General features: G+C 43.1%; 1 protein-coding gene across 1 annotated transcript in view; it reads right to left on the bottom strand.

Moving 5' to 3' along the window:
* LOC126108380 (protein grainyhead-like) overlaps positions 1–24,806 on the bottom strand; it is a 151,629-nt gene that overhangs the window by 60,969 nt on the left and 65,854 nt on the right. Inside the window, exon 6 of the mRNA XM_049913593.1 lies at positions 9,089–9,301. Coding sequence (XP_049769550.1) covers positions 9,089–9,301 — 213 coding nt within the window. The remainder of the gene's footprint in view (positions 1–9,088; positions 9,302–24,806) is intronic.

Below are 24,806 nucleotides of genomic sequence, written 5' to 3'. Positions count from 1 at the left end.
TGGAAACACCATTGAACAAGACAACATGTAAACTGAATATTTTTGTATTATGCGAGTGTAAATACGAATTATGCCAAACACAGCACGGTAGCTTCTGAAGCACTGAAACTGAGATTGCAATGCACTTTTATCAGCTAATCGTAGCTCACAAAATGTGAGCTCGCCATACAATGACGGCAGATATTTAGAGCATAGGACACGTAATGTAGTCAGCCGAGCAACATCACTGTTAAGTAGCGTAAACATATAAAACAGGAAAAGTTAATGGTTTAAATTAATGTATATTAAGAAAAGCTAAGTTTTCATGTATAATATTGATCATCAAAAATTTATGGTCTTTTTCCCGAGGGTGTAGATAGGCAGGATCCTACGACCACAGATTAAATTGCAGGAGCTCAATATCTCTGACAAGTACAGTTATAAATTCACTCCTGTGCGTCAGAAATTTCGTCGGTTACATGGCCAAATACGACTTTTCCACAGAAAAGCCAATTACGTGTGAAATTGCTCGAAAATTCATCTCTCACTTTCAATTATACCTTTTGCCAATATTATTGCATCATTTATGACAGAATTATGATAAATATGAAAATCTAACCCCGAAGCTGGGTCTTTCTTAGCGTGTGTTACCTTTTACGATATATCAAACACAAATGTTCCTGTAAAATTTTAAATATTGGCATAAATGGCCTGTCTTCTGGGGCCAAAATATTTTTGCCTGGTCCTGAAAGTGTTAAGTTTTGAATGGGAGTCAAATGGTCTGAGTTTGGAAACTCATCACACATTCTCATACATAATATAATTAATCTCGTGTAGAAGGAAATTTACTTTGAAAACAACACTTCACAAACCACCATTCACAATATTTTTCCCACAACCTGTTAGAAAAGTAAACAATTGTGACATAACACTAATCAAAAACAGTCTGCTGTCACACCGTTTCGCATAGTCTTCGTCCTAAGGCTTTTGACACATTCTGCTTTTGCAGAAGTTTGTGAGTGCACTGTGTTTTGTTGTTGTAAATGATATATTGTTTCTTTGCAGCTAAAGTTTTATTTTCAAAAAATCAAAAATCCAAGATAGAATAAAAAGAATATCATGAAAAGGGTAGTTGCTAATCACAATACAGCAGAGATGTTGAGACGCAGATAAGCACAACAGAACGACTGTCAAACAATGCTTTCTATCGAACTGGCCTTCATCAGGATAGACAAAACACACACACGACCACAGTCTCTGGCTGCCAAGCCCAGACTGCACACAGTAGCGCCTGATGGGAGAAGCAACTGGGTGGTAGGGGTAAAGAGGAACCTGGGGCAGGGAGGGGGAGGGATAGCAGAGTAGTGGTGGGGGATGGTAAAGTGCTGCTTGTGGAAGTATACAGGGATGAGGTAGGGAGAGGGTAGGGCAGTCAGGAGGTTAGACTGAGGATGGGGGGAGGAAGGGTAATGGAAGAGGAGAGAAGTGAGAAGACTGTGAGTGGACTTGTGGGGTTGGCTTGGGACTGTTTGGGGGAGGAGACCAGACAGCGAGGTCATCGGTCTCGTCGGATTAAGGAAGGACAGAGAAGGACGTCGGCCGTGCCCTTTCCAGGGAACCATCCCGGCATTTGCCTGGAGTGATTTAGGGAAATCACGGAAAACCTAAATCAGGATGGCCAGATGCGGGATTGAACCGTCATCCTGCCGGATCCATTGTGCCTAAACTCTTTGCCTTTACAAATGTCTGCTTGTGTCTGTATATGTGCGGATGGATGTGTGTGTGTGTGTGTGCGCGCGCGCGCCAGAGTGTATACCTGTCCTTTTTTCCCCCTAAGGTAAGTCTTTCCGCTCCTGGGATTGGAATGACTCCTTACCCTCTCCCTTAAAACCCACATCCTTTTGTCTTTCCCTATCCTTCCCTCTTTCCTGATGAAGCAACCGTTGGTTGCAAAAGCTTGAATTTTGTGTGTGTGTTTGTGTGTCTATCAACATACCAACACTTTCGTTTGGTAAGTTACATCATCTTTGTTTTTAGATATATTTTTCCCATGTGGAATGTTTCCCTCTATTATATTCATATACTTTGAAAATATTGCTATAAAGAAAAAACAAGTTGTCACTCTTCCTTTTCTTATTTTACAAAGTCTGGCAACCCAATCAAGTGGTCCTTTCACAAAATAGACCAGGTTCTGTGTATTGTGGTGTTCAGCATAGCTCTATTCCAAGCTGGATGTGAGAAACTGTGTAATACTTTGGCAAGCATAATTAACCATTGAATACTGCACAAACATTTACCTGACAGAAACCTGACTTTGTCATAATCTCTAAGCAGGAGGTCATCAGTGCAATGTGGATACTGATTTTCAGTGTGTGTGTGTGTGTGTGTGTGTGTGTGTTCATATAAATAAACTGAAAAGCAAAGGGATAAATAAACATTAACTTTTGTGCCATGAACTGCATACAGGGAATGTATACTTGTCATTTGGTACAGCCTTGGAGGCAGCTCTTTTGTGATTTTTTTCTATTTGAAAATACAGCACAAATATTTTTAAAAGAGCTTATCTTATTTAGCTAGTGAAATTAGACCTGATATGCAGAACAGTCTTTCAGCAGATTAGCAGCCAAGAGAAGGCAACCCAAGTACAAATGTCATGCCATTAATTTTTAGTACCTTTTCTTAACTGAGTTACCTCATTTATCATCCTAAACCAAGCAATCAGGTTGTGCATCTTAATGATGTAATAAGTGAGCACCACCTGGTTTTGCTCACTTCCTGAGACACTCGGATAGATTATGGGAACACTAAACTCCAAAAAATACTTAGAAGTCAAAACCCACATAATCCAAGATGGGAGACTCAAAAACTAAGAAATTTTGCACTCAAAAACAAACAATGGAAAACCCAGGTTGAAATATCAACAATGTGACTAAATAATAGTTTGCTACTTACTTTTAAGATGACACATTAAAATGCAGACAGGCACAATTAAAAGACATTTAAACATTAGCTTTCAGCCACGGTCTTTGTCAGAAAAAGAAGGAGAAACACACACCATTCATTTGCACAAGCAAGCACACCTCACACAGAGACGACTGCCAACTCTGGCAGATCGGGCCAGAATGTAACAGTCACAGGGAATGGAAGCACTACTCTGGAGGGGGGCAAGGAAGGGGAACCGACAGAAGTGTACAATTGGTGGTGGTGGCGGCAGTGGTAGTGTGAGGTGTTAGGGGGGGTAGAGGGGAGTGCAGTCTGGCAGGCAGTGCAGGGACTAGAATGCCAACAGGTGCAGTGTCGGGAGGCTGTGGAGCAGGAAGGAAGGGGGGAGGAGGAGGGGCAACGAAGAAGGAGACTAGTGGGGAAAGAGGGGCAGGTGCGTTGGAAGGTGGCAGCACACAAAGAGGGTAGGAGGCAGAACAGGAACAAAGTGATACGACAGAGGGGGTGGAAACTGGTGGGTGGAGGATGTAAGGACAGTATGTCACCACAGGTTGAGGCTGGGATAACTACGGGAGTGCAGGATGTGTTGTAGGGGTAACTCCCACTGTCCAGAAAATCTGGTGGTGGAGGGGAGGATCCAGATGGCTCGGGTAGTGAAGCAGCCACTGAAATGTGGCATGTTGTGTTCAACTGCACGTTGTGGCACAGGGTGGTCTACTTTGCTCTCAGCCACAGTTTGGCATCGGCCGTTCATCCTGGAGGGCAGCTAGTTGGTAGTCATACCAATATATAAAGTTATGCAACGACTGCAGCGGAGCAGCTTTCAGAGGTGGCCGGCCTATGGTGGTGTACGAGAAGCCTGTGACAGGGCTGGGTGGGTTACAGAACACCACTTTAGGAGGTGTGGGAAATATCTTGGGTAGGATGCCCCTCATTTAAGGACACAATGACAGGTAATCAGAGCCCTGGTGAAAGACGTGGTTCAGTTGCTTCAGTACACGGCGATGAAGGGGGTACTCCGTTGTGGCTGGTTCTTGGGCTGGTGGGAGAATTGGCAATGAGAGAGAAAAAGGCACAGGAGATTTAGAATGAAATTTTCACTCTACAGCGGAATGTGTGCTGATATGAAACTTCCTGGCAGATTAAAACTGTGTGCCAGACTGAGACTAGAACTCGGGACCTTTGCCTTTTGTGGGCAAGTGCTCTACCGACTGAGCTACCCAAGCACGACTCACCCCACGTCCTCACAGCTTTACTTCTGCCAGTACCTCGTCTCCTACCTTCCAAACTTTACAGAAGCTCTCCTGTGAACCTTGCAGAACTAGCACTCCTGAAAGAAAGGATATTGCGGAGACACGGCTTACCCACTGTCTGGGGGATGTTTCTAGAATGAAAACTTTCACTCTACAGCGGAGTGCATTCTAGAGACATCCTTTCTTTCAGGAGTGCTAGTTCTGCACGGTTTGCAGGAGAGCTTCTGTAAGGTTTGGAAGGTAGGAGACGAGGTACTGGCGGAAGTAAAGCTGTGAGGACGTGACGTGAGTCGTGCTTGGGTAGTTCAGTCGGTAGAGCACTTGCCCGCGAAAGGCAAAGGTCCCGAGTTCGAGTCTCGGTCCGGCACACAGTTTTAATCTGCCAGGAAGTTTCACAGGAGATTTGTTTGCAGACTAAAATTTGGGGAATAGTCCTCATCTGGGGCCTCGAGACCCTCGGTACACTGGGTCAGGGAATTCTCATCACTGCTGATACGCTGTTCCCAGGTGACCGGGGTGCAGGGAAGGGATTTTGGATGAAAAGGATGACAGCTGTCGAAATCCAAGTAGTGTTGCTAATCGGTGAGTTTAATGTGACAAAGGTGTGGATGGAGAAATCAGAGAGAAGGGGGTCAACATCCAGAAAGGTGGCACACTGGTTTGAAGAGGACCAGGTGAAGTGAATGGGAGAGAAGTAGTTGAGGTTGTGAGGGAATGAAGGTAGAGTGTCTTGGCCCAGAGTCCAGATCATGAAGATATCATCAATGAACCAGAACCAGACTAGGGATTTGCCAATTTGGGAGGCTGGGAAGGTCTCCTCTAGATGGCCCATGAACAGGTTGGTATTGGAGAGTGCCATGCGGGTCCAAATGGCTGTGCCAAGGTTTGTTTGCACACCTTCCCTTCCAAGGAGTTGGTAAGGTGTATGATGAATGAGGTAGTGTGTTTGGAGTCTGAAGGACATTGGGGAAGGTAGTGTCCAATAGTGGGAAGATCATGGGCATAAGGGATCCCTCTGTATAGAGAAGTGGCATCAACAGTGTTGAGTAGGGATCCAGGAAGTAAAGGGGTGGGGATGGTAGAGAGTCAGTGAAGCAATTGGTTGTTATCTTTGACACTGGAGCCAAGATTACAGGCAATTGGTTGGAGGTGTCGGTCAATGAGGGCCAGAATTCTTTCAGTGGGGGCACAATAACCAGCCACAATGAGGTGCCCAGGACTGTCAGGTTCATGGATTTTGGGGACCAGGAGGCGGCAGTAGAATGCCAGCAGGTTAAATAACTTATGGAGGTGGTGTCTGGAATGGTCCTCCAAGTGCTGGAGAGCAAGAGGCTCAATTTCAGAGATGTGATGTATGTAGCAGGGATTGCACAGTAGCAGTATCTTGCAGAGGGAGAAGATGTGGTTCTGGGATGCCTGTGCCACGGAGATGTGCTTTTGCAGCACCAGGTTTGTGAAGGCCAGGGACTGGCAGAATCTGGAAAGATGAAGGTTACTGGGGAAGGAGGGGTAGGATCCAGAGAAATGAACCTTTACAGTTAGGCCTCTGGGGAGGATTCGACAGTTTAGGCAGCATTTAAGGAATAGGATATGGGACTGGGTTTCATCCAAGGAAAGGGATACTTTTCCGAATTGGTGTAGAAATGTGGAGCAGTGCTCCATTATGGCAGGGACAGTGTAAGGGAAATGGGTACGACGCAGAAATTAGCAAAATTAGGTGTGAGTGTTGCGAGGGGACTCTAATAATAGAAAAGGCGCACAAAAAATACATAAAGACAAGTAAAAACACGAGCAGATATGCAAAAATATGCACAGATATGTAAAAATACACACAAATCTGTCAAAATGCGCAGAAATGCACAAAACGGAATGAAACTGTGTAAAGTACACACAAATACATTAAAAATGTACAGAAATGGGGCAGAAAAGGAAAGGACAAATATGATAATATGTGTGTGTTGCTATGAGGAAAGAAAGATAGGGAAGGGGGATGGGTTAGATCAAGGGTCACAAGCTCATGAGCTACGGGCAGGTGTGGAAAATAAAACACTTAAGTATGTGGGGATCAGGAATGAAGTGGGACCAATAAGAATAAATATAATTATTCGACAGAAGAATTTGGGGCATCAGATGCTGCGTCAACAATCTGCACTGTGTGTTGTGCGTAGACGATTATCGATACAGTGTGACTCTGAAGTCGACGCGGTTTGGAAGTCGACGAATAAACACAGGAAACAGAAGAAAGAAAGTAAAGCTACTGAGTATACTAACAAAGGAAAAGTCATAAGGTTGTGGGTTGTGTTGGGGGAGGAGACAAAACAGCAAAGTCATCGATCTCATCGGATTAGGGAAGGACAGGGGAGGAAGTTAGCTCTGCACTTTTAAAGGAACCATCGCGGCATTTGCCTGGAGCAATTTAGGGAAATCACAAAAAAACTAAATCAGGCCGGACACGGGATTGAACAATTGTCCTCCCGAATGAGAGTCCAGTGTGCCACCTAACTTGACTGGGTTGTGGGATGGGAAAAAAAAGCCATTCAGCAAAATCAAACAATTGAAACTCCAAGTTGTAATATCAACAAAGTAAGGAAAAAGAGAGATTGCTACTTACCACAAAGATGAGACATTAAGTTGCAGACGTTAGCTTTTGGCCGCAGCCTTCGTCAGAGAAAGAAAGAGAAAAACAAACCATTAGTTCGCACAAGCAAGCACATCACACGCACACGTGACTGCCAACTTCTGCAGCTCAGACCAGATGCCAGAGTATACGGTCATGTGTACATGAGGTTTGCTTTCTTGTGCGAATGAATGGCATATTTTTCTCTTTCTTTCTCTGACGAAGGCTGTGGCCAAAAGCTAACATCTGAGTGTCTTAACTGTGCCTGTCTGCAACTTAATGTCTCATCTTTGTGGTAAGTAGCAATCTGTCTTTTCCTTACATTGTTAAGGTTTGTATTCAGATAATTACATCTCTACTGTTAATTGTGGTCTGTCAGTATTTTCAATCACATTGCTACCATTGACATCCAAGTACTGTAGGGCAAATATTTCTTTATAATGCATATGAAATGCCTTTTCCCATGTGATTTACAAAAGAATTACAAAAGTTTAATGTTTTTATGTTTTGTGTCCATCGAGCAGGGATTGGAGCAATGTGGTTTCGTATACTTCACTGCGAGTAGACCATTGGTGCACCAGGCAGAACGTCACATTTGTATGACAGCCAGTGACCAAGAGAAGCTACCATTGCTTTGTTTCCGTTTGCAGTGATAATTATTCAAACATTGGAGTTGTAGAACAAAGAAAAATTGTCTGAATTTAATATCCGCAACAAATAGTTCCAGCTAATACTACACTGGAAGGTTGTTTCTCATATTATCCAAGTTTCCATGAGACAGCAACACTGTCTAATAGTAATTTATACTACAATGAAAGCAAAAATAAATGTTTTATTGAGTCAGTGTGAAAATAAAATACGCTGTTTGAAGAATGTATTTGTAAGTTTAACCAGTCTACATTGTCAAGGGTATACAAGAAAAGTAAATTAACAATATTTTTAAAAAAATACAGGATATGTCTTGTTCATGTTAAAAATTTACTGACAAAAATGTTAAGTTCTTTGAAGACATGAAGCTTGTTTAAAATAAGAAAGAAAAGTTATAAGAGATATGTAAATATAAATACATGTTTGATTACTGCAAAATATAGTTTATGGATTACTGAGTCTGGGTATCCATTAATGCAGAGTAGAAAGGACATCTCTGGTTAATAATACAGCAATGTGATAAACAACTAATCAAGACCTGATATCCTATGCAACCATAGTATTTGCCACATTCTCTGGATGCCTCTAATAAATATTCTCTCTCTGGAAAGAACCTGCAATTGAAGGGGACACACACACACACACACACACACACACACACACACACAGTAATGGATCCGGGAGATGTTATTTTTTTTACCGTATTTGTCGATACCAAATTGTGAATGTTTTCTTATATTTTTTGTCAGAATATTTTTTTATTGTAATTTGCCTTATTATATGTTAATTTACTTAAGTTTTTGAGAGTGAAAGCATATTGATTACTATTAGTAAATGTATTGAAGAATAGCAAAGAGACTGATTACAAGCGGAAGCTTGTGTGTTGTGTTAAACATCTTTGATGCTGGAGTCGTCTTTGACTGTAGTCAGTCGGCAGTTAACTCTTGGTGTGTGTTGACGGTAGAACAATGTGAAGGTCGCCGTCATAAATAATTTTGAATTATGTTACTGTTTTTTTTGTATTAACTATAAGAAGAAACCAAATTTGAAGAATTGGTATTTGAAACACCAAAATGAGGGAACACATTGAACCACGTCAATTCTGCAACCGACAAAGATGCATTGTGGAATCATACTTAGACAACTGAAGCCAAGACTAATATCGCCGTGTAAACATCTAACGGAAAAGGTACTGTCACGAAATATGGCAAATTTAAGTAAATAAAAAGTAGTGACCATATTTTCAACTTGTGTCTTATCCGGGAAACCATATTTCAACTGGGGACTGTAGCCGGGATGCTATATATTTCAACACACACATACACGAAATACAATGCTCACAGTAAACAACTACACACACATAGCATGTCATATCATGGCAAAGTCACAGTGAAAAGTGGTCCTTTTAAGGTGCTGAGAATTTCATGATACTGCCTACAACTACAGACTTCCTCCTGATAAATTTAATCACAGACGTAGTAATATACAAAAGCTCAAAAACACAACAGCAAAATATTTCTCTCTGCTCAGATTTTATATATAGCTGTGTGAATTTCCCTTTCCTTCACACATCCAAATGGCTTTCATAACAAAAAAAACTCAGCCAACAGAACTATTCACATGACACAAAAGTCACAGGAATACTTACACTGTCAGCTTCTGCTAGCAATCCAGCAATCATTTCTCGTTCTTCTTCTTTGGTACGATCGCAGAATCTACACGCTATCAATCCATCACCTTCGTCTTGTTGCTGTTGTTGTTGTTGCTGCTGCTGCTGCTGCTGCTGCTGCTGCTGCTGTTGTTCTCCTTCTCCTTCAGCACGATCACAGAATTTATGCACCGCCAGCAGATCTGCAATGACCTACGAAAGCAGAAGATATTAACTACTTTGTAGACAATGACATCATTACTGACATCATTCCCCAACTTGAACACCAAAGTAAATGAGCAGAAATAATTCACACAAAAGCAGCACCCACTCAATCACTAATGTTCTGCGATTACATTACAAATCAAAAATGGAAGGTACCATTAATCTGAAACAGAAATGGAAATACTAAGCAAATGAAATGTGCTGACATAAGTGAGGTGAAGCAAACCAAACTATATCTATAGTGTCCACACTACACAACCACATGGCCCACAAGATGTTTTGTTATCAACTTTATGCAACTCTTACTGCATGCTTCTGTGGAATAAATACTTTTTGACCTTAGCCGAACTGCCCCAGGTCAGTACTGAGAGAAAGCTCATACGCTCAACAGAGTGAGACAGATTCCTGAGTGCAAGGCAGGAACCTAGCTTTTTGTTTAACTTATACATGTGCTGGTGACACCTTAGTTGGTTTATCCCTAATGGTTGCCCAGGAACTTCATACACAGAGCCTCATCAATTGATCTCTATCTTGGGCACATGTAAGCCATAGCAATTTGTTTGGAACTCCAAAACAATGAAACTATAGAAATTTACATGAAAAGATTAACCTCTTCTCAGGAAAAGCACTACAATGTACACATGATAATACACTCCTGGAAATGGAAAAAAGAACACATTGACACCAGTGTGTCAGACCCACCATACTTGCTCCGAACACTGCGAGAGGGCTGTACAAGCAATGATCACACGCACGGCACAGCGGACACACCAGGAACCGCGGTGTTGGCCGTCGAATGGCGCTAGCTGCGCAGCATTTGTGCACCGCCGCCGTCAGTGTCAGCCAGTTTGCCGTGGCATACGGAGCTCCATTGCAGTCTTTAACACTGGTAGCATGCCGCGACAGCGTGGACGTGAACCGTATGTGCAGTTGACGGACTTTGAGCGAGGGCGTATAGTGGGCATGCGGGAGGCCGGGTGGACGTACCGCCGAATTGCTCACCACGTGGATCATGAGGTCTCCACAGCACATCGATATTGTCGCCAGTGGTCGGCGGAAGGTGCATGTGCCCGTCGACCTGGGACCGGACCGCAGCGACGCACGGATGCACGCCAAGACCGTAGGACCCTACGCAGTGCCGTAGGGCACCGCACCGCCACTTTCCAGCAAATTAGGGACACTGTTGCTCCTGGAGTATCGGCGAGGACCATTCGCAACCGTCTCCATGAAGCTGGGCTACGGTCCCGCACACCGTTAGGCCGTCTTCCGCTCATGCCCCAACATCGTGCAGCCCGCCTCCAGTGGTGTCGCGACAGGCGTGAATGGAGGGACGAATGGAGACGTGTCGTCTTCAGCGATGAGAGTCGCTTCTGCCTTGGTGCCAATGATGGTCGTATGCGTGTTTGGAGCCGTGCAGGTGAGCGCCACAATCAGGACTGCATACGACCGAGGCACACAGGGCCAACACCTGGCATCATGGTGTGGGGAGCGATCTCCTACACTGGCCGTACACCACTGGTGATCGTCGAGGGGACACTGAATAGTGCACGGTACATCCAAACCATCATCGAACACATCGTTCTACCATTCCTAGACCGGCAAGGGAACTTGCTGTTCCAACAGGACAGTGCACGTCCGCATGTATCCCGTGCCACCCAACGTGCTCTAGAAGGTGTAAGTCAACTACCCTGGCCAGCAAGATCTCCGGATCTGTCCCCCATTGAGCATGTTTGGGACTGGATGAAGCGTCGTCTCACGCGGTCTGCACGTCCAGCACGAACGCTGGTCCAACTGAGGCGCCAGGTGGAAATGGCATGGCAAGCCGTTCCACAGGACTACATCCAGCATCTCTACGATCGTCTCCATGGGAGAATAGCAGCCTGCATTGCTGCGAAAGGTGGATATACACTGTACTAGTGCCGACATTGTGCATGCTCTGTTGCCTGTGTCTATGTGCCTGTGGTTCTGTCAGTGTGATCATGTGATGTATCTGACCCCAGGAATGTGTCAATAAAGTTTCACCTTCCTGGGACAATGAATTCACGGTGTTCTTATTTCAATTTCCAGGAGTGTACAAAAGTTGCAGGTTGACACCTTTCAGAAAGGACAAGTACTTCTCACCTACAATGAAACTGCACCTCAGCCAGCTGCACTGAGGATTCCTACGGCTGTGCAATGAATGTGAATCAACTTTATTCAAGATTCACAAAAATTCATTTACACAAAATAATTACTCTATATAGTCTTCCGAATGAGAAACACATTTTTCCCAGCAGACAGGCACTTTCTTGATCCCATTTTCATAAAATGAATGTTGCTGTGACAGCAACAAGTCGTTCACAAACTCTTCGACAGCGCCACTGTCATCAGATCTGCTTCCTCTGACTGGTTCCTTTAGTGATCCGACAAATGAGCATCGCACGCTGGTGACACCGGACACTAGGAAGGATACTGTAGTGTGGTCGAGAACAATTACTGCTTTAATTTTTGTCGAGTTGAAGCAGCTGTGTGGGGCCGAGCACTGCTGTGAAGCACGATCACGTCCCCAACTGGAAATGTACACATTTTTTGGTGGTAGTGCACGTTTTGTTTGGTCCGAAAGTTGGTAGCAGTATGCACCATTCACACTGTAACATTCTCGGAGAAAAACGATGAGAAGAACTCCTCTAAAATCGAAAAAGGCTGTCGCAAGAACCTTCCCTGTGGAAGGCTTTGCCGAGTACAGATTTGTCTTCTTCGTACCGTTCCATTCTGCTTTTCTCGATCCCGGGTTGTAATGGTTGCCCGACGTATCACTGTACGTCACAATACAATGCAAAAAATGTTCCCCTTCAGTTTGGTAATGTGTCAATAGCCACTTGCACACCACGAGATGATGAAATTTGTGCTCTGTGGTGAGAAGGCGACGCACCCATCTTGCAGACTTTTTCAGAGTCTGGGGTTGTCAGTAACGATTGCCCGAGCACTACTATAGCTCAGGCCAACTTCAGTGCCGATGGCCTCGCCACAGTGGTAACACCGATGTCAGACGCTGCCAGATTCTGCTAGCACGCTGACAGGTGGCCGTCCAGTCTGGCGAGTGCTACTGACGAGGGGCAAGCACTCGGCCCTCGTGAGGCAAACTGAGGAGCTGCTCGACAGAAAAGTAGTGACTCCGGTCACGAAAACTGCCAACGGCACAGAGCGGTGTGCTGGCGAGATGCCCCTCTGTATCCGCATCCGATGCTGCCTGTACAGGCTGAGGACGACACGGCTGTCAGTCAGTACAGTCGGCTCTTCCGAGCCCTGTTCGGATGGAGTTTACCTGTGCTAATCTCGGTAGCGATTTGGGCAACTGTACCTTTTGTTCTGACACTGTGATTCTAACTAAAGGAATGGTACAGCAATATTCTAGCTGTAGGAAACAATAACTGGAAATGAAAGCAACAATGAGCAGAGATTGAACTGCTCTGCATTTAAAAAACGTGAACTGAGCATCCCCCCGCCCCCCCCAGCAGATGGAGGTAGACGAGCTGGCAGCATAGAACAGTGGACTAGTTCAGAAACCTGCCACAGACAGCAAACCCACTGGCCAAAATGTTTATTTCAGAGTGGCAATAAGCACAGCAGGCCACTATCCCCACAAAGTTCGATCGCCTCGGACCTAGCCCCGTATTTCGCGCCGAGAGTTGTCGCGTGCTCAGTCGGCAGCTGCACACGCTAGCCTCGTACCGAGTATACTGCCGTCCGCATATTTACGTGGCGCTGGACTTCTCACCAGGCAAGTTTGTTTCACACGTGGGGTTCTGTTCCCCGGTCATTACAGAGTCGTCGTCAGTCCGTAAAGTACACACATCGACGGTGTCGAGTAGCACTGTTGTCACGTCTTCTGCAGATACTAAAGTGCGTAAACAAAAATTGCAGTTTACATTTGATTTACTTTCGTACAATGACACGACAGCTCAACTGGGTGAGGGAGCAAAAATTTACCTACAATCGTACAGACAACAGACTCCACTTACAGGAGTCGAAAGGCAAAAATGGGATCCAGTAGCGAAGTGACACAGGGCTGCAGCCTATACTCCGTATTGTTCGATCAGCTCATTTGACAAAGCTGTAAAGGAAGTGAAGAACAAATTTTTAAAATGAATTGAAATTCAGGGAGAGACATAAAATTGCTGACGGCACGGTAATTCTGTGAGAAATCCCTAAGGACTTAGAAGATCTGTTTGAATTGGATGGATACTGTTTTTAGAAGAAGTTGTTAAGATAAACAACAACAAAAGTAGAACAATGGTACACCGAGGTGACTAAAGTCACAGATACTCCCAAAAGCGTAGCGAAGCAACTCGACGTGGCACAGGCTCGGCAAGTCGTCGGAAATCCCCTGCGGAAATACTGAGCCAGAATGTTCTTCAAACCAATTGTGGCCCAGTGACGTGCCACATTGTATTCCGTAAAAATTCCGTCACTGTTTGGGAACACGAAGTCCACGAATGGCAGCAAACGGTCTCCAAGTCACTGAAAATAACCAGAGGACCCAGCCCATCTGAGCAAAAACAGCCCGTGCCATTACGGAGCCACCAACAGCTCGCACAGTTCCTCACTGACAACTCGGATCCACGGCTTCGTGAGGCTGCACCACACTCAAACCCTATCATCATCTCTCACCAATTGAAATCGGGACTCATACGACCAGGCCACCGTTTTCCAGACGTCGAAAGGTCCAATCGATACAGTCATGAGCCCAGGGCAGGCAGTGCAGGGGATGTCGTGCTGTCGGCAAAGGCACTCACGGTGGTCATCTGCTGGCATAGCCCTACATAAAAACACTTATTTTACGTTTTTGTGTGGTCCAGAATTAAAGAATCCAAAACTAAGCAAAACTTTAAAAACCCCCACATATGAGCAAAAACATATTAAGTGGTATATATGATAAAAAACGATAATCTTTTCCAATATACTGCACAAAATCAATAAAAGTGAAGGAAATTAAATATACAATACACTGTTTATACAATGATTTGGGGTAATGAATTTCAGCAGCTTTTTAAAAATCACAGATGTGTAACAGCATATAAAAACTTGTTAAAAATTGAAATTGTTTTTGAGAGATGCTCACCCAAAAATCTTTATGAACGTGCTGAATTAAACCGAAAACTGTGAAGTACAATGAAAGGCATCAGAATCTAGTATGGGAATGTGTGCTTTCCTTGTGTAGCCAGGGGAGAGCTCGTCTGCACCTGAACAAGCTAACAAAGTGACGTCAAAATGGTGCAGGTGAGTGTCCACGGTGTACGCCGATATGTCAACCGGCAAATACAAATCTAGCTGACACGAAAGCAGCTTATCCCAGCCAGGGAGGAGACATTAGTGGCAGCTTTAGACCTGGAACAGATCCTGCCCATTCACCCTCCTCCACAGTAACTGAGTGCTCACTCCCACACAAAAAGGTAGCTGGTACAGTCCAGAGTAACTACACACAATGTAAATTCTTTCTGTCTACACTATACAGTCAACAGTGCACTGTCTTCACTCCTCCCTTATCAGTGCATAGTGCACGTGTTTTACCTCATTTGCTCATTTGTACTAGCAGCATTTTGCAATTTGAAATAAAAAAATAACGCTTTTAAATGTGAAGTCTGCCGGTACGAGTACAACAATAGCAAGGCCCCAAAGCAGTGTCTTTCCCAGGTCACCCACACCCACTGAATGAAATCCTATCTGCTGTTAGAAATTGTGCACTGTAATGTGAAATACTTCCACAGTTAAAATATTAGACTGCACACAACAAACACCAGGTTTAGGTTAGGTTAGAACGCAATAATGTAATAGGTTCTGTTTAAGTAAAAGAATTACTGTAAATGCGATGTGATGAGGCAGTCTTCAGTGAAAAGGAATTGGTCTGGACACAGAAATTTTCAGCAGTCACAAGCTTAAGTGTCTTCATCAGTTTTGTAAAATAAGTTAGCAGATACAGTGATTTTTATTTTATGCACTGTATCTGACTGAAATAAAGTAGCAAGGATATACCGGGTGATCAAAAAGTCAGTATAAATTTGAAAACTTAATAAACCACGGAATAATGTAGATAGAGATGTAAAAATTGACAATGCTTGAAATGACACGGGGTTTTATTGGGAGGGGGGGGGGGGGGGGTTGAACACAAAGTTCACGAAATGTCCAACAGATGCGTGAAAGATCTCTTGCGTGCGTCATTTGGTGATAATCGTGTGCTCAGCCGCCACTTTCGTCATGCTTGGCCTCCCAGGTCCCCAGACCTCAGTCCGTGCGATTATTGGCTTCGTGGTTACCTGAAATCGCAAATGTATCGTGATCGACTGACATCTCTAGGGATGCTGAAAGACAACATCCGACACCAATGCCTCACCATAACTCCGGACATGCTTTACAATGCTGTTCACAACATTATTCCTCAACTACAGACAGTGTTGACGAATGATGGGGGACATATTGAGCATTTCCTGTAAAGAACATCATCTTTGCTTTGTCTTACTTTGTTATGCTAATTATTGCTATTCTGATCAGATGAAGCGCCATCTGTTGGTCATTTTTTGAACTTTTGTATTTCTTTGGTTCTAATAAAACCCCATACCATTCCAAGCATGTGTGTCAATTTGTACCTCTCTATTTACATTATTCCGTGATTTACTCAGTTTTCAAATTTATACAGACTTTTTGATCACCCGGTATATAAAATGTCACAGCAGCTGAGTGGTTAAACCAAAAGCATAAATGGGGACATCTGTTGAATGACAAACTTTGTCATCACTCTTTTCTTACAAGTAACACTTCATACGCTCACCACACTTCATATTCTCCACCCCAACAAAGTGTTATTTTCGGCTCGGTGAGAGAAACAGGTGTCAAAGAATGAGTTTACTTCCCAATTGAAGTTATTAGGAGTTAGCTCAGTGAATTTCAATACACTGTGTAAAATAGAAAGCTCAGGCACTAAAATTTCGCTACACACCGCCCATCATTGCTGCCAATCTTTCCTATCTACAGTGTGTGTCACGCAGTTTAAAAGTGAGTAGTATATGTAAGTGTTGCAACTGTATTGTGTCAGATTTGAACACGGAAGTCTTTAAAATGAGCAATCACAAAACCCTTGTTTTATTTCCACGTGACATCTCTGCCACAGCAGATGAATAAATAAATGTTGTGTGACTAGGGCCTCCCGTCGAGTAGACCATCCGCAGTGTGCAAGTCTTTCGATTTGACGCCACTTCGGCTTCGGCACTTCACAAAATGCATTTGCCCCTACCCGCTCTCCCGTCATCATAGGACCACTACCCCTCTCCACACATCCAGCAGGTGAGCTCAATTTAAGTGTGTTAATGTGGTGTGGTGGTTGTGCTGGCTGTCGAATGACGTAACGATTCACCAGCCAATATGAGCTCACTAGCCGGAAATGGTCGACGTCTTCTCGATTCTGACCGAGCATATTCTTTGAGACTCCGTGACTGAATTTAAAAGTTCAACAATCAATACTGTTCTCGAATATAGTACGTCAGAAATACGTGCAAAAAGATACAGTTACACATAGTTTTAAGTGGCACAAGGAAAGGTGGCAGCTGGGCACCTTCGTCACGTATTGACTCAGTCCAGGACACTTTGCGTCAACTCTCCCACTTTTCCACTGTTGCCGCAGCTCGCAGTAATTTTATCACAACAGCATAGTGAAACTAAACGTTGCAGAGTCGTGTCGGCAAAGTCGATTGTGGATTACGTCAGCATTTCCTCTCTCTCGTCTCCCTCCCCGCAACAGACCAAATTATTCCCTCAACACTGTTACCACCCACAGTACAGACATTCTGTCTCTTGTACCACTTATAGCTCATTCAGTCACATCAAACGTCAACAGGAAGAAAACGGGTCAAAGTCAAGTGAGTTGCCGAGTACAAACGTAGAATCGAGGTAAACCTTACTATGAAGAAACGTAAAATTGAGGAATCTTTAGCACTGATCTTACGAGTTTTCCACAAAGGCTACAAACTTACGGCACAGAATCACGAAAAATGTAAAATTGGAGAACGTATAATCGAATTTCCACTGCACCAAATTTCGACACGCTATACTTACTGATATGTTCATCGTACCTCACACATTGATATCTGCAGTTATTTCTCTCAGTGTCGCTCGTTTGTCAGCACTGACAACTCTAGTGCAATCGCTGCTGCTCTCTGTCAGTGAGTGAGTGCTGTCAACCACCACATTGTCTGTGATGACAGGCAATACCTGCAATTTTATGTTCTCGGCACACACTCGACACTGTCGACCTCGAAGTATCGAATTCCCTACCTGATCTCAAAACAAAATGTCCCACGCCTGTAGGTCCAACTACCGTTCCGAGTTCAAAGTCTGTTAATTCCCACTGTGTGGCCACAGTCGTGTCCAAATTCTTTTCACACAAGTCACCAGAGTGCAAATGACAGCTCTGCAGATGCACTGCCCTTTTATATTTCACGTACACAGTGAATGAAATCACATTAAGGGATTTACATTAGAAGATGGAGCACTAAAGTAGTAAATGAGATGTGTCATACAGGCAGCAAAATAAAGGCTGATGTAAAGAGGACATAAAACGCAAACTGGCAATAGCAACAAAGGCAATTCTGAAAAAGTCAAATAACATTAACACATACCACAAATTCAAATGTTTCCTGAAAGCAATTGCACGGAGCACACGGTCAGACACTGGACTCGCATTCGGGAGGACGACGGTTCAATCCCGCGTCCGGCCATCCCGATTTAGGTTTTCCGTGATTTCCCTAAATCACTCCAGGCAAATGCCGGGATGGTTCCTCTGAAAGGGAATGGCCGACTTCCTTCCCTAATCCGATGAGACCGATGACCACGCTGTCTGGTCTCCTTCCCCAAACCGACCAACCAACCCACCTGGAGCGCAGTTTTATACAGAAGTGCACCACTGACAAAAAGCAGTCTAGGTAACAGCAGAATACGAGGCTTCTGAAATGTGGGCACTGTGGTAGAACGCTCAGGAGCTGACGAGTAGGACTGACAACTACTAGGAGCAGATCGTGATCGGGCCTTCGGCAAAAAAGAAATTTACGGGATTGTTTGATACGGGGCATCCTGAGGGATGACAGAATTGACCATTTGAAAACGGAGGGCTTAAGAATTGTAGAGGGAGACCGAGGCTCGACTACACTACACAGGTTCGAGTGGATGTCATTTGCAGTAGCTAACCAGAGATGAAGTGGCTGGTACGGGATATTTTCTTCTGCGTGGGCTCCACAGCCTCAATAAGCTGAAGAACAACATTTTTCCACCGGACTGTGTATAAAACTTGTCATCTTTCACACTACCAGTTATGGGCACTGCCCATTCTCGGGTGTGTCTGAAAACATAACAATACATCACAGCAAAGAAAACAGTCAAACACAAATTGTTAAACTACAGTGGATGTATCATTACACAAACCAAATACGAGGGTTGCCCAGAAAGTAATGCATCCCATTTTTTTCTCAGCCAAAAACAATGCTACAAATGCGAAATGTTATTTGAAGTCTCCCGAATGAGTGTGCCAAGTTTCCGTCACTTCCGACAGATAGCGTAGCTGCGGGACAGTTTCAAAATGGCGTCTGTAGGTGACGTACATTACAAGCAATGTGCCGTCGTAGAATTTCTCACTGCAGAGAAGAAACTGTGGGGAACATTCACAAACACTCGTGCAAAGTCTACGGACCACCTGCTGTCGACAGAAGTACGGTTACTTGCTGGTCACAGAGTGTGAGGTTATCATAATGCAGTTCGGTGGAGCTCCACGATTTGCAGCGGTCGGGGAGAATGTCCGCGGGTATCACACCTGACCTAGCCCCCTCGGACTTCCACTTGTTCGGGCCATTAAAGGACGCCATTCGCGGAAGATATTTTGATGACGATGGGGAGGTGATTCACGCAGTGAAGCTCTGGCTCCACCACCGAGATAAGGATTGGTACCGACAGGGCACACGTGCCCATTTCGCACTGGAGTAAGGCAGGGATGGGGATTAACTGGAAAAATAGGGTGTGTAGGTAAAACACCATTCTCATTATGCTCAATTAAGAATTGCTGAAGAAAAAAAAATGCGGTGCATTAGTTTCTGGGCAGCCCTCATAGATACCTCCAGTAACATGTCGCTATGTCGTCGTCATTAATTTAAAAATCACGTGCCTTGAATAACTATACCAAGCACAGTCATCAAACATTCTCGTCCAAAACATAAGGGTACATGACATAAGAGTGCTTATTACCACATTATTTAAATGTCATACCCACTCAGAAGCACTAAGAAAACAAACCTTCTGACATTTCCCACAAATCACACTGTATACACTCACTAGACGAACTATCACACGAGCAGATAAAATTAAAATAAACTAATTAATGCAGAAACAGAAGTATAGCTTCAAACAGTCAAGATTGCCATTGTACAGCATTTACTGTAACAACCGGTTTCAGCATTGCCATAATCATATCTTCTGTGGTACAGAGCAGATTCAATGCAATGTACTGCAGAAGATCTGCTGATGTTAATGTAGTGTGCTGAAACCAGTCATCATAATAAATGCCGTACAACAGCGATCTCGGCTGTTTGAAGTTGTAATTCTCTTTCTGCATTATCTACGTTCCCCCAACTTGACAATACCGAACATATATAGACTAATTAAGATAAAATGCGTAAGTTTATGCTACGGTTTGGATTATCTCTGCTAATTATCTCAATCGATTAATTTTTCAAATAACGGTTATAGTTCCACACGTGGCCACAGACATGGAGTGCAGTGAAATATATATACAACAGTGTATGCAGACTGACATCTTAATGTTATTTGTTACAATTTTATTTTAATTATTCTCTTTATGGACACAGTTATATGTGATGTCTAGTGGGTTTATTGTATTCACAATTGATTGCTGACATCATTTCTCCATGTTTGTCACACACTGTGATTGTGACACTGTTTCACATTAACAATGAGGACATATTTTCACATATTTTTCAACTTAATGTACTAATAGACTACATTTTAGACCCGACATTACATTAACAATATTATATTGAATATAGATGATGTAAATAGCTCTGTGCAGTCCATCATGTCTTGATGTATGTACTACAGATTTTGTAACTGCTTATGCGGACGATTTATTTATATGTTTTTCACGTAACAGTCACTAAGATACAGAGATACCTTTGAAATCATATTGATAACTGTAAGATCTACATTCACACAGATACTCCACAAGCCACTGTAAGGTGTGTTGTGGAGGGTATCCTCTACCACTACCCTCCTGTTCCACTCTTAAGTGGACCGAGGGAAAAGTGACTGACCGTACGCCTCCGCATGAGCCCTAATTTCTCGTATCTTATTGTATCTTCACGGTCCTTACCCGCAATGTATGTTGGCGGCAGCAGCATTGTTCGGCAGTCAGCTTCAAATGCCAATTCTCTACGTTTTCTCACTAGTTTTTCCGGAAAAGAACACTGCCTTCCCTCCAGGGATTCCCGTTTGAGTTCCTGAATCTTCTCCGCAACACTTGCACCTAAACTGTTCAAACCTACTGATAACAAATATAAAGCCGCCCATTCACAGCCCGACCGGTCCGCTAAACCGCTCGCTAACGCTAGCCCCGACAAGCCGGGCTGTGTGTGGTCGTCCCCAACCGCTGGGCGGCCTCTACCACAGTCGTGTGGTAGCGCTCACCGTGTCAAAACAAAAAGGAAAACTTTCTGTGGCTGCAGCAGTGATGTTATGTGTAGATGAAGACAAGAAAAAGAAACGTTTATGGATGAAAGAATGGTTGAGAGATAAATCCAAGTTTTCTCACATAAATCTGTTACGTACCCTCCAAGTTCAGGAGCCTACAGACTATAAAAACTTCTTACCTATGAATGACAATACTTTTTGTGAATTACTGAATCTCATACGGCCGAAAATCGAGAAGAAAGAAACACATATAAGAGCTACCTTCACTGCTGAGGAGCGACTAGTAGCAACATTGCGATTTCTGGCTACAGGCAGAAGCTATGAAGACCTGAAATACAGCTGTGCCATTTCATCTCAGCTGCTCGGAAAAATCATCCCCGAAACACACTGCAGCCAATATATTTAAGAGTAACTGGATCACATTTTATTCAAATTACAAATAATGTTTTCAATATTTGCAGCCACTTTCCCCAGTTGCTACTTCAGTTATGCTTCATCATATAGATAAGAAAAAACTTATTTCGCTACTGAATGTTTCATTTGTGTGTACAAACATGTTTCGCCTATTCATGTTAAGCATTTTCAGTGGTCTTACTGGTCTATGTCGTTTCTGAGGTCGTTGTTTAATAGGCTGATTCTTAATATTTCATGCAAGCTGAAATAAAGAATGAAACTCGTTTTGTTGAGTCAGGTCAGGTTTTATTGCTATTTCATTTTTTAAATGAGCCACTTAAGAAATTTTTCAACATAAATATGAGGATTATGGTTTGAAAACTGTCTTACATTTGGATGAAGTCTAAATCACGTATACGAGATCGTACATTAACATCATTGTATGGAAGAAATGCTCTATTCAAAGACTTTCGTATGTGTTTTGTAACTGGAATGTCTCTCTTGAGGCACCAAGAATAGTCCACAAGCATGTTCTCATCCTAGCGGACCTGGTAACTTTCCTCCATGACTCTGATACACTTTATGAAGCTCACCCTGCCCCTGTCTATAGTCTCCACAGTTGTGTCAGCGAAGTAATCTAATGTGAGCTGAGAAAGTGCATTTTATTGACATTTTAACACCATGTATTTTGAAGTTACTATTTTGAAGTTACTAAAAGGTATCAGATAGATTATATAATGGTAAGACACAGATTTAGGAATCAGGTTTTAAATTGTAAGACATTTCCACGGGCAGATGTGGACTCTGACCACAATCTATTGGTTATGACCTGTAGATTAAAACTGAAGAAACTGCAAAAAGGTGGGAATTTAAGGAGATGGGACCTGGATAAACTGAAAGAACCAGTGGTTGTACAGAGTTTCAGGGAGAGCATAAGCGAACAATTGAAAGGAATGGGGGAAAGAAATACAGTAGAAGAAGAATGGGTAGCTCTGAGGGATGAAGTAGTAAAGGCAGCAGAGGATCAAGTAGGTAAAAAGAAGAGGGTTAGTAGAAATCATTGGGTAACAGAAGAAATATTGAATTTAATTGATGAAAGGAGAAAATATAAAAATGCAATAAATGAAGCAGGCAGAAAGGAATACAAACGTCTCAAAAATGAGATCGACAGGAAGTGCAAAATGGCTAAGCAGACATGGCTAGAGGACAAATGTAAGGATGTAGAGGCTTATCTCACTAGGGTAAGATAGATACTGCCTACAGGAAAATTAAAGAGACCTTTGGAGATAAGAGAACCACATGTATGAACATCAAGAGCTCAGATAGAAACCCAGTTCTAAGCAAAGAAGGGAAAGCAGAAAGGTGGAAGGAGTATATAGAGGGTCTATAAAAGAGCGATGCACTTGAGGACAATATTATGGAAATGGAAGAGGGTGTAGATGAAGATGAAATGGGAGATACGATACTGCGTGAAGAGTTTGACAGAGCACTGACAGACCTGAGTCGAAACAAGGCCCCGGGAGAAGACAACATTCCATTGGAACTACTGACGGCCTTGGGAGAGCCAGTCCTGACAAAACTCTACCATCTGGTGAGCAAGATGTATGAAACAGGCGAAATACCCTCAGACTTCAAGAAGAATATAATAATTCCAATCCCAAAGAAAGCAGGTGTTGACAGATGTTAAAATTACCGAACAATCAGTTTAATAAGCAACAGCTGCAAAGTACTAACACGAATTCTTTACAGACGAATGGAAAAACTAGTAGAAGCCGACCTCGGGGAAGATCAGTTTGGATTCCATAGAAATACTGGAACACTTGAGGCAATACTGACCTTACGACTTATCTTAGAAGAAAGATTAAGGAAAGGCAAACCTACATTTCTAGCATTTGTAGACTTAGAGAAAGCTTTTGATAATGTTGACTGGAATACTCTCTTTCAAATTCTAAAAGTGGCAGGGGTAAAATACAGGGAGCGAAAGGCTATTTACAACTTGTACAGAAACCAGATGGCAGTTATAAGAGTTGAGGGACATGAAAGGGAAGCAGTGGTTGGGAAGGGAGTAAGACAGGGTTGTAGCCTCTCCCCGATGTTATTCAATCTCTATATTGAGCAAGCAGTAAAGGAAACAAAAGAAAAATTCGGAGCAGGTATTAAAATCCATGGAGAAGAAATAAAAACTTTGAGGTTCGCCGATGACATTGTAATTCTGTCAGAGACAGCAAAGGACTTGGAAGAGCAGTTGAACGAAATGGATGGTGTCTTCAAGGGAGGATATAAGATGAACATCAACAAAAGCAAAACGAGGATAATGGAATGTAGTCGAGTGAAGTCGGATGATGCTGAAGGTATTAGATTAGGAAATGAGACACTTAAAGTAGTAAATTCGTTTTGCTATTTGGGGAGCAAAATAACTGATGATGGACGAAGTAGAGAGGATATAAAATGTAGACTGGCAATGGCAAGGAAAGCGTTTCTGAAGAAGAGAAATTTGTTAACATCGAGTATAGATTTAAGTGTCAGGAAGTCATTTCTGAAAGTATTTGTATGGAGTGTAGCCATGTATGGAAGTGAAACATGGACGGTAAATTGTTTGGACAAGAAGAGAATAGAAGCTTTTGAAATGTGGTGCTACAGAAGAATGCTGAAGATTAGATGGGTAGATCACATAACTAATGAGGAAGTATTGAATAGGATTGGGGAGAAGAGAAGTTTGTGGCACAACTTGACCAGAAGAAGGGATCGGTTGGTAGGACATGTTCTGAGGCATCAAGGGATCACCAATTTAGTATTGGAGGGCAGCGTGGAGGGTAAAAATCATATGGGGAGACCAAGAGATGAATACACTAAGCAGATTCAGAAGGATGTAGGTTGCAGTAGGTACTGGGAGATGAAGAAGCTTGCACAGGTTGGAGTAGCATGGAGAGCTGCATCAAACCAGTCTCAGGACTGAAGACAACAACAACAACAACAACAACAACAACAACAACATTTTGAAGTTTTCCCGAAATTTCTAGACTGTATTTTCATGTTTTGGGCTCATATAGATGCCAAGAAAGATTTTTTATTGTAGATTTCAATACCAGACATGCATTTATCAGTGTATCCTCCACACTCTCATCAAATTGTGAGTCTTTCATAAGCTCGCTGATCTGAGGGCCATAAAAAATACCTGCATTAAATTTAGCCTCAATGAAACATGGAAATTTGTTTTAACAAAGTAAAAGCCCTAGTTTCTTTGTTCACTGCCATCATACAGAACCTCATCAATCCAACTTTAATGTGCAGCAGTGAAAGTGGAATTTTATGGGGATTCAGGAGGGCTTGCGACTTAACGTTGTGCAAACCAGACAAAAGGGAAGGTCTTGCTTATTAGATG

This window comes from Schistocerca cancellata, chromosome 11, assembly GCF_023864275.1.
Source record: "Schistocerca cancellata isolate TAMUIC-IGC-003103 chromosome 11, iqSchCanc2.1, whole genome shotgun sequence".
Lineage (NCBI taxonomy): Eukaryota > Metazoa > Arthropoda > Insecta > Orthoptera > Acrididae > Schistocerca > Schistocerca cancellata.
This window is presented reverse-complemented; position numbering and strand designations above follow the sequence as displayed.